Source organism: Fundulus heteroclitus, chromosome 2 (genome assembly GCF_011125445.2).
Source record: "Fundulus heteroclitus isolate FHET01 chromosome 2, MU-UCD_Fhet_4.1, whole genome shotgun sequence".
Lineage (NCBI taxonomy): Eukaryota > Metazoa > Chordata > Actinopteri > Cyprinodontiformes > Fundulidae > Fundulus > Fundulus heteroclitus.
In genome coordinates this window covers 8,264,660-8,278,767 of record NC_046362.1, presented here as the reverse complement: position 1 = coordinate 8,278,767, position 14,108 = coordinate 8,264,660, and the positions used below count along the sequence as shown (strand labels likewise).

General features: G+C 40.4%; 1 protein-coding gene and 1 pseudogene across 1 annotated transcript; both read left to right on the top strand.

Annotated features, from left to right (window-relative positions):
• Positions 1-2,860: 2,860 nt before the first annotated feature.
• LOC110368541 lies at positions 2,861-5,594 on the top strand (annotated as a pseudogene).
• A 667-nt stretch (positions 5,595-6,261) lies between these two features.
• LOC105924162 (stonustoxin subunit beta-like) lies at positions 6,262-12,711 on the top strand. Its single transcript, XM_036144908.1, has 4 exons — positions 6,262-6,314; positions 8,176-8,349; positions 11,119-11,165; positions 11,315-12,711. Exons 1-4 carry the CDS (start codon positions 6,262-6,264, stop codon positions 11,884-11,886), a joined length of 846 nt encoding a protein of 281 aa, XP_036000801.1. The 3' UTR covers positions 11,887-12,711.
• Positions 12,712-14,108: the final 1,397 nt, after the last annotated feature.

Below are 14,108 nucleotides of genomic sequence, written 5' to 3'. Positions count from 1 at the left end.
GACCTTCATCCCCAGAGAGGTGAGCTGTATCTAACTGCTGTAACTGTGCAAATTGCTTCAGTCTGAAATGTTTTATTCCAACATGATTTTAATGTGAGCTCAGCTCTTTTCCCCACATTTCTATGTTCATATGTGAAGCGGTGTGTGCTGGATGTTGTCCAGAACCACAGCAGTGAGAGTGGAAAGAATGGATGTTGTTGGAGGCGTCCTGAATGATGCTGCATCATGTTTACCATTTCTGATCTGTTGAATTTGGGCCTCATTGATTAGTCGCCATCATTAAACACTTTTCTCCCTTTAAAGTGAAATATTTAGTTTGTAGTGGAGCTCACTCTGATTGGTTCTCTGTTGCATGTTAATGAGCTAACTGGATGGGTTAGTCCCTCTTTCATATTCATAGGGATTGACTTTTACCCAAAAACTTTCTTTCTTTGTTCCTGGACCGTTTTGTCATCGTATCAGAAAGTCCTCCTCAGTTTTAGTGACTGAAGAGTTTCAGTTCTTCTCAGCAATAGCTGGAAAAATCACATGTATCTCAACCAGAGACTTGGTGTTAATCCCTCACAGGAGTTTAGAGCTGCAGCTGTTCTTCAGCTCCTAAATATCTCACTGGATTTAATGCATTTCAGCTGTGCTTCAGATACGTTCTAATAAGTTTGCAGAACTGCACCAACTTATGAAAATGTGTTCAGAAATACTCTGGTCTAAATGGTTCTCTAGATCTTTTCTTGAACAGCTTTATTTTTACATTGGGAATCAAATAGAATCCTGATTTGACTGCAAGGAATCATAACATTTCACCCACCCCTCATATGGACCGGTCTTCTCAGTCTAGGATCTGGGGTTTTGGAAATTACCCATTACATTTCTGTCAGAACCAACAAAAGAAATTCAGTTGCTCCCAGTGAGCTCTCAGATGTTCCCAGTTATATTTCCCGACAGAGCTTTGATCCGTTATCTCCAGAAATCAGCTGCCTGTTCTAATGAAAACACCGTCATGACTTCAGTTCTGATGCTGATGATGATGTTCTGCTGCTTCCTGAGTCCATGTCAAACTAACAGTGGATCACATCTCCACGACCCAGTGGGAATAACGGGTAAAGCAAGTCTGACCCATTAAAGCTTGGTTCCTGTGTGCAGCTCAGAAGGGAAGGAAAGCTTCATGTGGTTGGAGAGATCTGCTGGGACCAAGCTGAGGTGAAGTGGACCATCAGTAGTTCTGCTGGTTCTTAGTGGGATCAGCAGGAACATTAAACCTTTACAACTACCTGTATTATCTGATTCACTGCTCATATACAGTTATCCTATAGGGACCTTTACCTTCTGATTGTCTCTGTGTGAACAGATACAATATGAGCTCACTGGATTCCAGTGGCCTACAAGATCCATTTTAAAATACTCACCATGGTGAACAGAACCAGCTGGTCGCTCTGTGTAGGTACTGATTGGGTCTCAAATAGTTCAAATGTAGCAGAACCTCTGTTGCCCATATAAGTCCCAGTTTTTATCCAGAGTTGCTGCATCAAACCTAAATAGACAATTGATAGTCGTTATTTAACTTGTAGACAATCACATCTGGGTCCCATTTTCCAGCTTAGTCCCTACCCACATGGATCCATTATATAAATGTTGGGGCTGGTATGTAAAAAGAACCTTATAGAATGTGTTTTGATCATAATGTTTCTTTCAGGACCCTTAACAGACCCAGACCAGAACCAGAACCCAGCTGTGTGTCCTTTAATAGCGACAGGTCAATGGAAGAGATTGTTAACCTCAAATCTTCAGGACCTCCATCCTCAGAGAGGTGAGCTGCATCTAACTGCTGTAACTGTGCAAATTGCTTCAGTCTGAAATGTTTTATTCCAACATGATTTTAATGTGAGCTCAGCTCTTTTCCCCACATTTCTATGTTCATATGTGAAGCGGTGTGTGCTGGATGTTGTCCAGAACCACAGCAGTGAGAGTGGAAAGAATGGATGTTGTTGGAGGCGTCCTGAATGATGCTGCATCATGTTTACCATTTCTGATCTGTTTGATTTTGGGCCTCATTGATTAGTCGCCATGATTAAACACTTTTCTCCCTTTAAAGTGAAATATTTAGTTTGTACTGGAGCTCAATCTGATTGGTTCTCTGTTGCATGTTAATGAGCTAACTGGATGGGTTAGTCCCTCTTTCATATTCATAGGGATTGAATCAAATTTAACACTGAACCAACTGGACTTTCTTTCTACTTTCCTGAACAGTTTTGTCATCATATCTGAAAGTCCTCCTCAGTTTTAGTGACTGAAGAGTTTCAGTTCTTCTCAGCTATAGCTGGAACAATAACTCGTATCTCAACCAGAGGCTTCTGACTGTCTTTACTTTCTGACTGTCTCTGTGTGGACAGATGTGTGGACAATATGAACTCACTGTCTTCCAGTGACCAACAGGTTCCATTTCAAATATTTTACTATATATACTACTATATATTTACCCCACAGGGACACACACCCATACATCTCAGACCTCCTCTCTGTCCTAAACAACCTCAGATGTATTCATCAGAATCTGCTGTATGTCTCACTCACTCACTGTCCTGAAGACCTGTGTGGACAGAAACCTCACTTCCACTCTCGCCGCTAGCATCTGATACGCTGATGGTGTGGACAGTTTTAGGTCCCAGTTGAAGACATTTTCTAAATGTCTAATTGATGTTTCTGGTGTTCATCTTCTTATTTCATCTTTCTCTTTTTAACTTATCTGTATTGTGTTCTTTTGATGTGCTGTTTTAGGACTTTTTCTATGAAGCTCTTGGTGATTTAATCTGTTGAAACTGCTAGATTAATATTTGCTTCATTTTTACATTGTTCCTGGTTCCTCTACAGAGGGGACCTGCAGGACTTAGAGGGACCCTGTAGTCCATCTGCCCAGCAGAATCAAGCACAGCTGGACTCCATATTTATGGTCTGTACAACAACTAGTTTTCCATCAGTTTTGTTAACATCCTTATCATCTCCATGCTGCACTTTGTCAGATGTTTGACTCCATGATGCTTCATTCATATGTTATTCTGTTCCAGATGCTGGAGGACAACATTGTCACTTTTGTGAGGAAGGAACTTAAGAAGATCCAAAAGGTTCTGAGTCCAGATGACCCAGAGTGTTTAGGGAGTCCGGTAGATGATTGTGAGGTGTGTGAAGGTGAAGATGAAGAGCAGAGGAGGAGCAGCAGCAGAGAGGCACTGATGAAGATCACACTGAACTTCCTGAGGATGATGAAGCAGAAGGAGCTGGCTGACCGTCTGCAGAGCAGTAAGAGGATTTAACCTGATGGATAAATCACACATTTACTGATGTCTGAAGAGATGGAATCACAGTTATTCAAATAATCTTCAGAAGATTAATTTGTTTCCTTCCTTGTTTTACTTTTTGTGTTAACTTAGATCAGCCTGCTGCAGTCTGCCAACATAAACTTAAATCTGGCCTGAAGAAGAGGTTCCAGTGTGTGTTTGAGGGGATCGCTAAACAAGGAAGTCAAACTCTTCTCAAAGAGATCTACACAGAGGTCTACATCACAGAGGGAGGGACTGGAGAGGTCAATAATGAACATGAGGTCAGACAGATTGAAACAGCATCCAGGAAATCACACAGACCAGGAACAACCATCAGACAGAAAGACATATTTAAAGTCCCACCTGGAAGGGATCAACCAATCAGAACAGTGATGACAAAGGGTGTGGCTGGCACTGGAAAAACAGTCTTAACACAGAAGTTCATTCTGGACTGGGCTGAAGACAAAGCCCACCAGAACATCCAGTTTATATTTCCTTTTACCTTTAAAGAGCTAAATGTGCTGAAAGAGAAGAAGTTCAGCTTGTTGGACCTTGTTCATCACTTCTTTACTGAAACCAAAGAACTCTGCAAATTCGAACACTTCCAGGTTCTGTTCATCTTTGATGGTCTGGATGAGAGTCGACTTACTTTGGACTTCCAGAACCAGGAGATCCTGACTGATGTTACACAGTCCACCTCAGTGGATGTTCTGGTAACAAACCTCATCAGGGGGAAACTGCTTCCCTCCGCTCGCCTCTGGATCACCTCACGACCTGCAGCAGCCAATCAGATCCCTCCTGAGTATGTCAGCATGGTGACAGAGGTCAGAGGGTTCACTGATCCACAGAAAGAGGAGTACTTCAGGAAGAGATTCAGAGATATGAAAAAGGCCAAGACAATCATCTCCCACGTGAAGACATCAAGAAGCCTCCACATCATGTGCCACATCCCAGTCTTCTGCTGGATCACTGCTACGGTTCTGGAGGATGTGTTGGAAAACAAAAAAAGAAAAAAGATGCCCACCACTTTAACTGAGCTGTACATCCACTTCCTGGTGGTTCAGACCAAAATGAAGAAGGCCAAGTATGATGGAGGAACTGAAACAGAACCACACTGGAGTCCAGAGAGCAAAGAGATGATTGAGTCTCTGGGAAAACTGGCTTTTAATGGACTGGAGAAAGGAAACCTGATCTTCTATGAATCAGACCTGACAGAGTCTGGCATCGACATCAGAGCAGCCTCAGTGAACACAGGAGTGTTCACAGAGATCTTTAAAGAGGAGAGAGGGCTGTACCAGGACAAGATGTTCTGCTTTGTCCATTTGAGTGTTCAGGAGTTTCTGGCTGCTCTTCATGTTCATCAAGCCGTCGTCACTTCTGGTGTCAACCTGATGGAAGAAAAACAAACATCTAAGAAGTCTAATCTAAAGTCTCTTCATCAGAGTGCTGTTGATCAGGCCTTACAAGAGTCCAAATGGACACCTGGACTTGTTCCTCCGCTTTCTTCTGGGACTTTCCCTGCCGACCAATCAGAGACTCCTACAAGGTCTACTGACACAGACAGGAAGTAGCCCACAGACCAATCAGGGCACAGTTAATTACATCAAAGAGAAGATCAGTGATAATTTGTCTGCAGATAAAAGCATCAATCTGTTCCACTGTCTGAATGAACTGAATGATCGTTCTCTAGTGGAGGAGATCCAACAGTCTCTGAGATCAGGATGTCTCTCCAGGAGCGAACTGTCTCCTGCTCAGTGGTCAGCTTTGGGTTTCATCTTACTGTCATCAGGAGAAGATCTGGATGAGTTTCATCTGAAGAAATACTCTGCTTCAGAAGATGCTCTTCTGAGGATGATGCCAGTGGTTAAAGCCTCCAACAAAGCTCTGTAAGCACACTGAGTGTTTCAATTTATTTCTAATGCAACAGTTCACAACAAAAGGCATCATAAAAACATGTAAAATACGAGAATCTTTCCAAGGAGAACATTGGTGACAGTAAAAAAAGTAATATTTTTGATGAATAGTATAATAACAGATATTTCTCACTGTCTCCTCAGACTGAGTGGCTGTAACCTCTCAGAGGGAAGTTGTGAAGCTCTGTCCTCAGTTCTCAGCTCCAAGTCCTCCAATCTCAGAGAACTGGACCTGAGTAACAACAACCTGAGGGATTCAGGAGTGAAGCTACTCTGTGCTGGACTGGAGAACCCAAACTGTGAACTGGAAACTCTCAGGTACATTGTTCTCAATCCTGTTGAAAACAGATATCTGTTCATCACCTGCTAACAAAGATGATGAAAATGTTATTCCATCCATCCATCCATCCATCCATCCATCCATCCATCCATCCATTCATCCATCCATCCATCCATCCATCCATCCATCCATCATCTTCCGCTTATCCAGGGTTGGGTCATGGGGGTAGCAGCTTCAGTAGAGAGGCCCAGGCGTCCCTCTCCCCTGCCACTTGGGCCAGCTCCTCCATTAGATGGAATTATAAAATCTGCGATGATGAAATCTAGCACAATTCAATAATTGTCACTAAATATCAACATCTTTCAACACACCTTATATACATCCTCACCATTATTTTGATTTGCTTGATATATTTACTTCCCAGTAATTGTATTATTTTAACTGTCTTATAACTAATGTACACTCACCTGTCAGCATGATATTGTGATTGCCTGCTTGTATAAAGTGCTTTGTATTTGTCGAAACCACTCACATTTCAAAGATTATCGCCTGTCTGTGGTTCTCCTGATCCTTTGCCCTGGAGAAGTGGTTTTCTTTTATTAATGACTTCTTTAGTAAAAAAAAATGACTATTGAAACAGAAACTATAATTTAACACGTTTAATCCAAACAAGCCAGAGAAATTGTACAGCTTAGTACTGGGCTCTTATATTGACCATGATGCAGGAAAAACCTAAAGTGAACAAGAGCCCCGCATAATGGTTACATTCCCTGAAATACAGATCAGCAAGGACAAGCCCCTGCAGGAGCGGTACACCCTCACATGTTGTCTGTAGGAGACGTGTCACTGTTAGAATGTGAAACAGCATAGACTCCAAGGTTTATCCACATGTACAAGCTGCCCTGAGATAACTGGCTGTTTATGTATGCCACATCTGTGACGTCCACAGTGTCAGTGAGTTATGTTATTTCCAAGTAGCTGCTCTCCGCAGCTCTAGCAATCTTGTAGTTTCTTATAATATCTAATGGACATAAAATGGAGAAAAAAAGGTGGAGAAAACCAAACTGGATAGTGTAGACACACCTCTGCTCGTACAACTCTGGGAGAGTTGTGCTGAAAGGTAAATTCATCCTGGGATTACGGGGCAGAGAGACAGACTTTGAAACACATTGTCACACAGATCAATGTATCTTTTTCTCTGCGTGTCTTTTACGCACCACCCTGGAAAGTGAGAAGCACTTCGTGCAGTGATCAAAAGAGAGGAGAAGGCTTTACACAAGCGAAATTCATACGACCATATAGGCTACTTACATCCTCACGTGCAATACAGAAACTTTTTTCTCACCTCTTTTACATCTTTCCTCTATTGCATGTAGTATATTATTGAACTTCTAGGGTGTGTGGTTATATATATATGTTTCTGAGACTCTTTCCATTTCTTCTAAAGTGTTTATTCAGATTATTTTAAAATATTTAAATAATATAAAAATTATCTGTACTATATTCTTTTACAATTCTACAATTTCTATTCATAATTATTTAATATTTTATCATTTATTCATCCTCAATAAAATGACATTTCTAGAGCTGCACATTTAAACTGTCAAGCAGCTGAAACGAATTAATTTCCTTCTATGCAGATGATAAAGTTTATCTTATCTGCATGTCAGCAACTGTATGAGTGTTAAATACGTTTGTCCTCCACTGTTTAGATGATGGATCAGCCAATCAGCTCTCTCTGTTTCCTCCATCTTCCCTGCTAAAGACACTATAGGCTTGATTAGGTCCTCCTCACTATTCCTAAAAATGTTTCACTTTAGGAACTCTCTAGAGGGCTAGGGTGGTTTGTGAATAACTTTTCAGATTTTTCCTGAAAGGATGTCACTAAGAGCTAATCTTAGTTTTAGGATTCTTTGTGATCATGGGCACAATTTGTTTTTGGCGTACGGCATCTTTGGCTTTTGGTCATATGCAAACTTTTACCTTGGATCCTACATAGTTTTATTAAGATGACCAATGGTCAGTTCAGTAGTATTGAATTTTATTTATATAGCGCCAGTTCATGATACACATCATCTCAATGCACTTTCCAAAGCCAAAGTCAATAGAGGTGGTTGTTAATCACTGTCGGCTGTGTTGGTGTTAATGACATTAACAACAGGGGCACTAAAGTGGCAACAATGAGCCAACCTCAAAAACAGGAACAGTTTTGCAGGTGGATGCCATAGTAATTTTTCCCTCCTTCTTTCTTTTCCCTGCTTTTCAGTAGTTTTGCATTTGCCCCGGTTCAGTGTCTTTACTGGTACCATTAGGTGATACATGGACCCTCCAGAAGATATTTAAACAAATCAGACTAACCTGCTGCATCAGTTTTTCAGTCTCATTTTCTCAGTGACTACGGATTAAGCCTTCTGTGGGTTGATAATTTTAATTTTCATCAAATGATGTAACATCCTTTTGTTCCTAACATATTATCTATGCCATATCAGTATGGATATCCAGCAGGATATTTTGCCAATTATTTATCTGATGTGTTTTCAAAGTCTTTCTTTAATTTTTTTGAGCTGTGTATGTTAAAGTTAAGCACCAATTTCTTGACTTTTTTTCCCTGCTGAAAAAAACTGGATCAGAATTTGGGTTCCACCTCATGTATTGAATTGTGTGTCTGCAGTTTATCAGGCTGTCTGATCTCAGAGGATGGCTGTGCTTCTTTGGCTTCAGCTCTGAGCTCCAACCCCTCCCATCTGAAAGAGTTGGACCTGACTTACAATCATCCTGGAGACAAAGGAGTGAAGCTGCTGTCAGCTAGACAGAAAGATCCACTCTGCAAACTGGAAGATCTCAGGTATGGAGGAACTTGCTGCAGTTGCAGAGAAGGTCCGATTAGAGGGGGAGTGACAAATGTCTTCTCTGGGTCCTGGATGGGGGCGGAGTGTGCCTCCTTTAGATTCAAAGAGACAGCACCAAAACCAGTTGTTCTCAGACGCACAAAGGTAGACAACCTTTTGCTTATTAGGTTTGCCGAATGTTTCAGTGCCATGTGTTTTGCTGCATGTATGCTGGAGCCAAAACAGGGGTGCGGTCCATTTTCTCTGATATGCATATTTCTCAATAGATATATCAAAATGCATATAAATGCAGGTGTTTTGCTTAAATCTTTACTTTTCCATGGGCAACGACAGCCATGTTCTTTTTACGCTGGGGGAAAGTTGATAGTCACGTGACCTGGTCGCAAGCCAATGAATAGGCCAAAGAAAATATAGGACTGAAATGTATTGAGGTATTGTGACAACACTACTATTCCCTCTGTAGACCAACATGTTTTTTAGTGAGACTGGGTTGCAACAGAACTATTGGCCATATCAGAATAATCATCTAAAGGCAGGGAGGTCAGCAATCAATGCTTTTATTCTAGTTGATTAAAAAACTGCAGGAATCTTCCACATGGTGCTGAATGGACCTGGGAAATAAACCCATCCACTATTAGCATCAAGACATGGTAGTATTAGCAGCAGGGGGGCAAATATAACTCCTTGAGGAGCTTAGGGTTCAGAGAACGAGACTCTGAAACTGTTTTCCATTTGAGTTTTGTTAGTTTGTTCTTTTGTCTTTACTTCATGTTGTAAGCTCTTGTTCTAACCAGTAGACAGAAAGATCTCTGCTTTTAACTTGACATCCTCTATTAATGTTGGTACTCTTATTTTAGAGCGAGACAGATTGCTGTTGCTAACAGATGGTTGAAGCATAACAAAGTTCAGCTGCCAGGCTGGCTGACACAAAGAGCTCCTTGTTGCTGTTTTATACCAGGGGTGCCCAACTTCAGCTCTCCAGTAGGACTATCCTGCAATTTTTAGCTTTCCTTTTCCAACACACCTAAATAAAATGACCCAATCTCCTCATCAGCATTCAGCTCTGAAGAGGCGTGGTATTGAGCCATTTATTTAGTTCAGGTGTGTTTGAGAAAGGATGTTGGATAGCAGTTCTGGAGGACTGGACCTAGGCATCTCCGTTTTATAGCCTAACAGAGTTCTTATAGAGATCTAAAACTATGGTTTCATCCAAAATGTTGTAATTATAGCTCCTAGCTCCTCTTCCTAGCACTTGTTCCTTGACCTTTCATGGGGTAAACTGTATTAACTCTATCGCGGGGAGGAAAGGAGCTTTGGACTGCTGTGCAGATTTTGGACAGCCTGTTAACTCCATCATTACGCAGTGGAAACGCACACGGTTGATTCTAGTCAAATCCGTGCAAACAGCCTTCTAAAAAAGAATTACAAAATGTGCCGTCTCTTTTCTTCAGAGATTGTCTTTATGTTCCGTCATGTCACACAAAAGGATTATGGGATTCCTTATAGCTCCTCAGTGCTGGTAAGGGACATCACAAAGTTCCTATGCTAAAGGAGCTGTGAGAGGAAGCATAGAGGCTCCTTTTCCTGCCTCCTTCCTTACTGACAACACTTTTCATGGTCACCACTAATGCACTTCCACTTTGGCTGAAGAGTCCTTAACAATTAGACATTTTTGGATGCAGTCCAAATCTTTGATTCTTGTTGAACTCTTTGTTGTATGCAATGCAGCTATCTTTTTTAATGTTTGTATTTTTGGAAATTACTGTGGGGCCACAGCAGATTTCCACAGAGCTGTTTATTTTTTATTTCTTTATCTGTGTCTGCTTGTGGTGTAAAAGTTTTCGTGAGTATTTAGATGTATTGTGTTTTATGGGGATTATTAAATTCCCATAATTTTCAGCTTTCAGAAAGGGAGTTAGTTTCCTGATGTTCTTTTAGCCTTCAACGTGTTCCATTGGGTTGTCACTGAGGAATTTTCTTTTTGTTGGAGGTTTTCCTTTGTTTGCTGACATGTGTTGCGCTCCAGCAGCACCAAATGTTCTTACTACATTCACTGTGGAGGAAATGTTTCCATCATCACTTATCAGAGCCCAGGTGTCTGTTTGCTCTCCGCTGTCCATCTAAACCTAGAGGAGAAAAGATAATCTTTTGAGGGCCAAAATGTTCACATTTTGGACAAAGAAGACAGATGGTTTGAAAGGGGGTAAAAAAAGCCATTTATGTTAAGAGAGAAAAAACAACCTTAAACAGAGGAGGTCGCAGGTTTAAACTTTCAAAAACTTTCAACACAGCAATAGGTTTGATTCCTCCCAATTTTCATCTCAATCCTCACCTCCATTCAGGTGATCACAACATCTCCCCTGTAAGCCAGGCCAGCAATGACCCTAATGACTCCCCATAACAAAGGGATGGACCTGTTTTGGTTTAATTTGCATGTTATCTAAGCAGTACAAGGCATTTTTTGGGCAATAGTATAAAAACTTGGAACTCCGCACTACTCCAGACATTTGAAATGAGAAAGGTTCTTGGATGGGAAGCGAAATGTCTTCAAACGGAAAAAAGTCAATTATTTTTGTTTTTTAACCTTTTTTTTAACTGTTTGCTCTCAGTTCTTCTTTCTTTCTTTGAATTTTTACAAAAAGTTCCAAATGTATTTACTGTGCCTTATAATTTGGCTTATGTGGCTTATGATTTGAAATATATGGTATATAATATTGATGTTTGCCTGCTGAGAGACTGATGGTCTGACCCCCTCTTCCTTTCAGGGTAAAGCCTGCTGGAGCCCGATGGTTGACACTAGGTCTAAAAAAGTGTAAGTGTGTTTTTCCTTGGATTCATGACAACAGTGAAGCTCACATTTAACCATCATGAAGCTGTCCTTTCACTCATTCAGGTGTCATCATCAAAGTTTCAATAGACAATCAATAACTACAGCTTAATTGTGTTTGTTCTCTCCATCAGATTTCTGTCAACTCACAATTGACACAAACACAGTCAGCAAAGAGCTCAAAATGTCTGAAAACAACAAGAAGGTGACAAATGGGGAGGGGTTGCAGTGTTATCCTTCTCATTCAGAGAGATTTGATGTTCCTCAGCTGCTGTGTAGAACTGGTCTGACTGGTCGCTGTTACTGGGAGGTCGAGTGGAAAGGAAAAGTTAATGTATCAGTGAGTTACAGAAGAATCCGGAGGAAAGGAGATGGTGAAGCCTGTTCGTTTGGATGGAATGATCAGTCCTGGAGTCTTATATGCTCTCTCGATGGTTACTATATAATGCATAATAACACACGAACCTTCATCTCCTCCTCCTCCTCCTCCTCCTCCTCCTCCTCCTCCTCCTCCTCCTCTGGCAGAGTAGCAGTCTATGTGGATTGTCCTGCTGGCATTCTGTCCTTCTACAGAGTCTCCTCTGACTCACTGATCCACCTCTACACCTTCAACACCACATTCAACTATCCTCTTTTTCCTGGGTTTGGGTTTTGGAGGTCCAGTTCTGGTTCCTCAGTGGTTTTGTGCAGAACTGAGTCTAAATAGTTGCCTCCTGTCAGGTAACCCCTCTCACTATTCAACAGATAGTTCCGTCTGTACATGCCTGTCTATTTCACCCAGAAACATGTTTTCAGATTCATGGATTCAAAACCGTTGTTATTTGACGAGGTATTACAAATACTGTTGTAAAATCAGCCATGGAGGATAAAATCAGACTGTGAGTTTAAAGCCACTGAATTGTGAGACTTTTACAGGCCTCCAGGTGACTGCCCATCACAGCTTTAAGGAATGTAACTCTGTTGGTACTTTGTAAGGATGGAGGACTAAAGGGAAGAGCAATTTGGATGGATAAATTTAATGGCAAACGAGTGCATTGCTTGCTAACTAATGATAGCCTCGTTAAGGGAGTTGTGACAGGGATCCCAGTGAATGTGTCAGTTGATGAATTCAAAGCAAACATTACAAATGCAAAAGTAAAGGATGTCAACCATATGAAACCTTCCAGCAATGGGGTCTATTGAGACAGCTTGTCATTGCCGATTACGTTTGAGGAAAATAGACTCCCAGATTTATGTTGAATACATGTGCTATGATGTCAGATTGAATATTCCTCAACCACATTGAAAGCTTTACATGTCAAAGACTTGGACATGTTGCTGCAGCTTGTAAGGGTAAGCAGAGGTGTGGAAAATGTAGTGGAGAACATAAGTATGGAAAATGTGAGGAAGGGGCGAAGTTGAAATGTAACTGTAGCGGTGAACACAGTTCAACATCTAGAGGATGTGAAGTCAGTAAAAGGGCAGCAGAAATCCAGAGAGTTAACGTTACTCAAGGAATCAGTTATGCAGAGGCCATAAAGAAGGTACAAAAGACCTCAGAGGTTATGGGACAAGTAAATGGACTTGCCCCTGGCCAAGGAACCAGTTTCACCCTGGAGTTATTCACTGCAACCAGATGCCCCATCACCACAACCAAGCAGAGGTTTGGCAGAGAAATAAACTGGGAAAGTTTAGAATGGCTTACTTTTAATGTTTTTTTTTTCTGTTTTGTTTAAGGTTTGACCGAGTAAGAGACCGGGAGCTAGCAGGCTAAGCCGCCCACTAGCATTCTTAAAACAAAACTTTGCTGATGTGTTTGAGTGCGTTTTTATGACCATAACAAACTTTATTTCTATATGGGTTTTATACATCGATGGGACATTACTGTTTGTGTTTTCCGGTCCGCTGATTATGACCAAGTCTTGTTAAATTAGCACCAAATGTCTGCTTGCATAGCGCTAATAGTCTCAAAGATCACCAACTGCTACCACCCTAGTTAAACATAAATGCGGTTTGTTTAAACCATGTTTGTCTCGTTTAGCTAGTTGAGTCTTATTATTTCTTGGAGAAATAACAACCTTGATAAAATCAAGGCTATGGACTTTTACTGAACAAATCATTATTTAAACTTTTAGTTCCTCAAATAATGATTTATATAAATTTCAGATTTGCATTGTGAATAGGTTGAATATATCAAATGTTGTTCTCAATTAGTTAAGCTAATTTGATCTCATTCCATATTCTTTACAATGAACTTTGGTTCTCCAACTTAAAATGTTTATCATATGTGATGATTATTGCAAAGAAGCTCATTCTCCAATTTTGGAAGGGCAAAGATATCCCTGTATTAAAGATGTGGCTCACAGATCTTACGCATTCACTCCATCTTGAAAAAATAAGATATGGTATCACTGGCAAGCTGAATATCCGTAGAAATCTGGCAACCACTTCTCTTATACTGGAAATATCTAAAATAACAGTCAGGGTATTTTTTTCGTAATCTTTATGAATATGACTATTTGATTTGTTATTTCATCCTTTAAGATGTCTGAAATACAAATATGGTGAATAGGTTCTGAATAGGATGTATGTATACTAATTTTGTCATATGCTTCAGATAAAAAAACCCCATTTGAAACAAATGTTGCAGTTTTTTCCCAATGATCAGACATTATCCGTTTCTGCAGTCATACTTCATATGATTAATTTTTCAATAAACAGATTTTCTCCTTCTGGATTTGATCCATTTGTTGCTCTATTTATTCTGTTACTCTTTTCATATTTCGATATTTCAATAAAACTGACACTTGTTTCAAACTGATTTTTTTCTGTGACAACATTGACTAATTTACAGTGAAACATTTCCAACTTTCTTCATATTTTCCAAATCCAAGCTGTATAAACTTGAATGCTAATTGAATTTAAGCAAATCAGCTGATGTGTATTTGT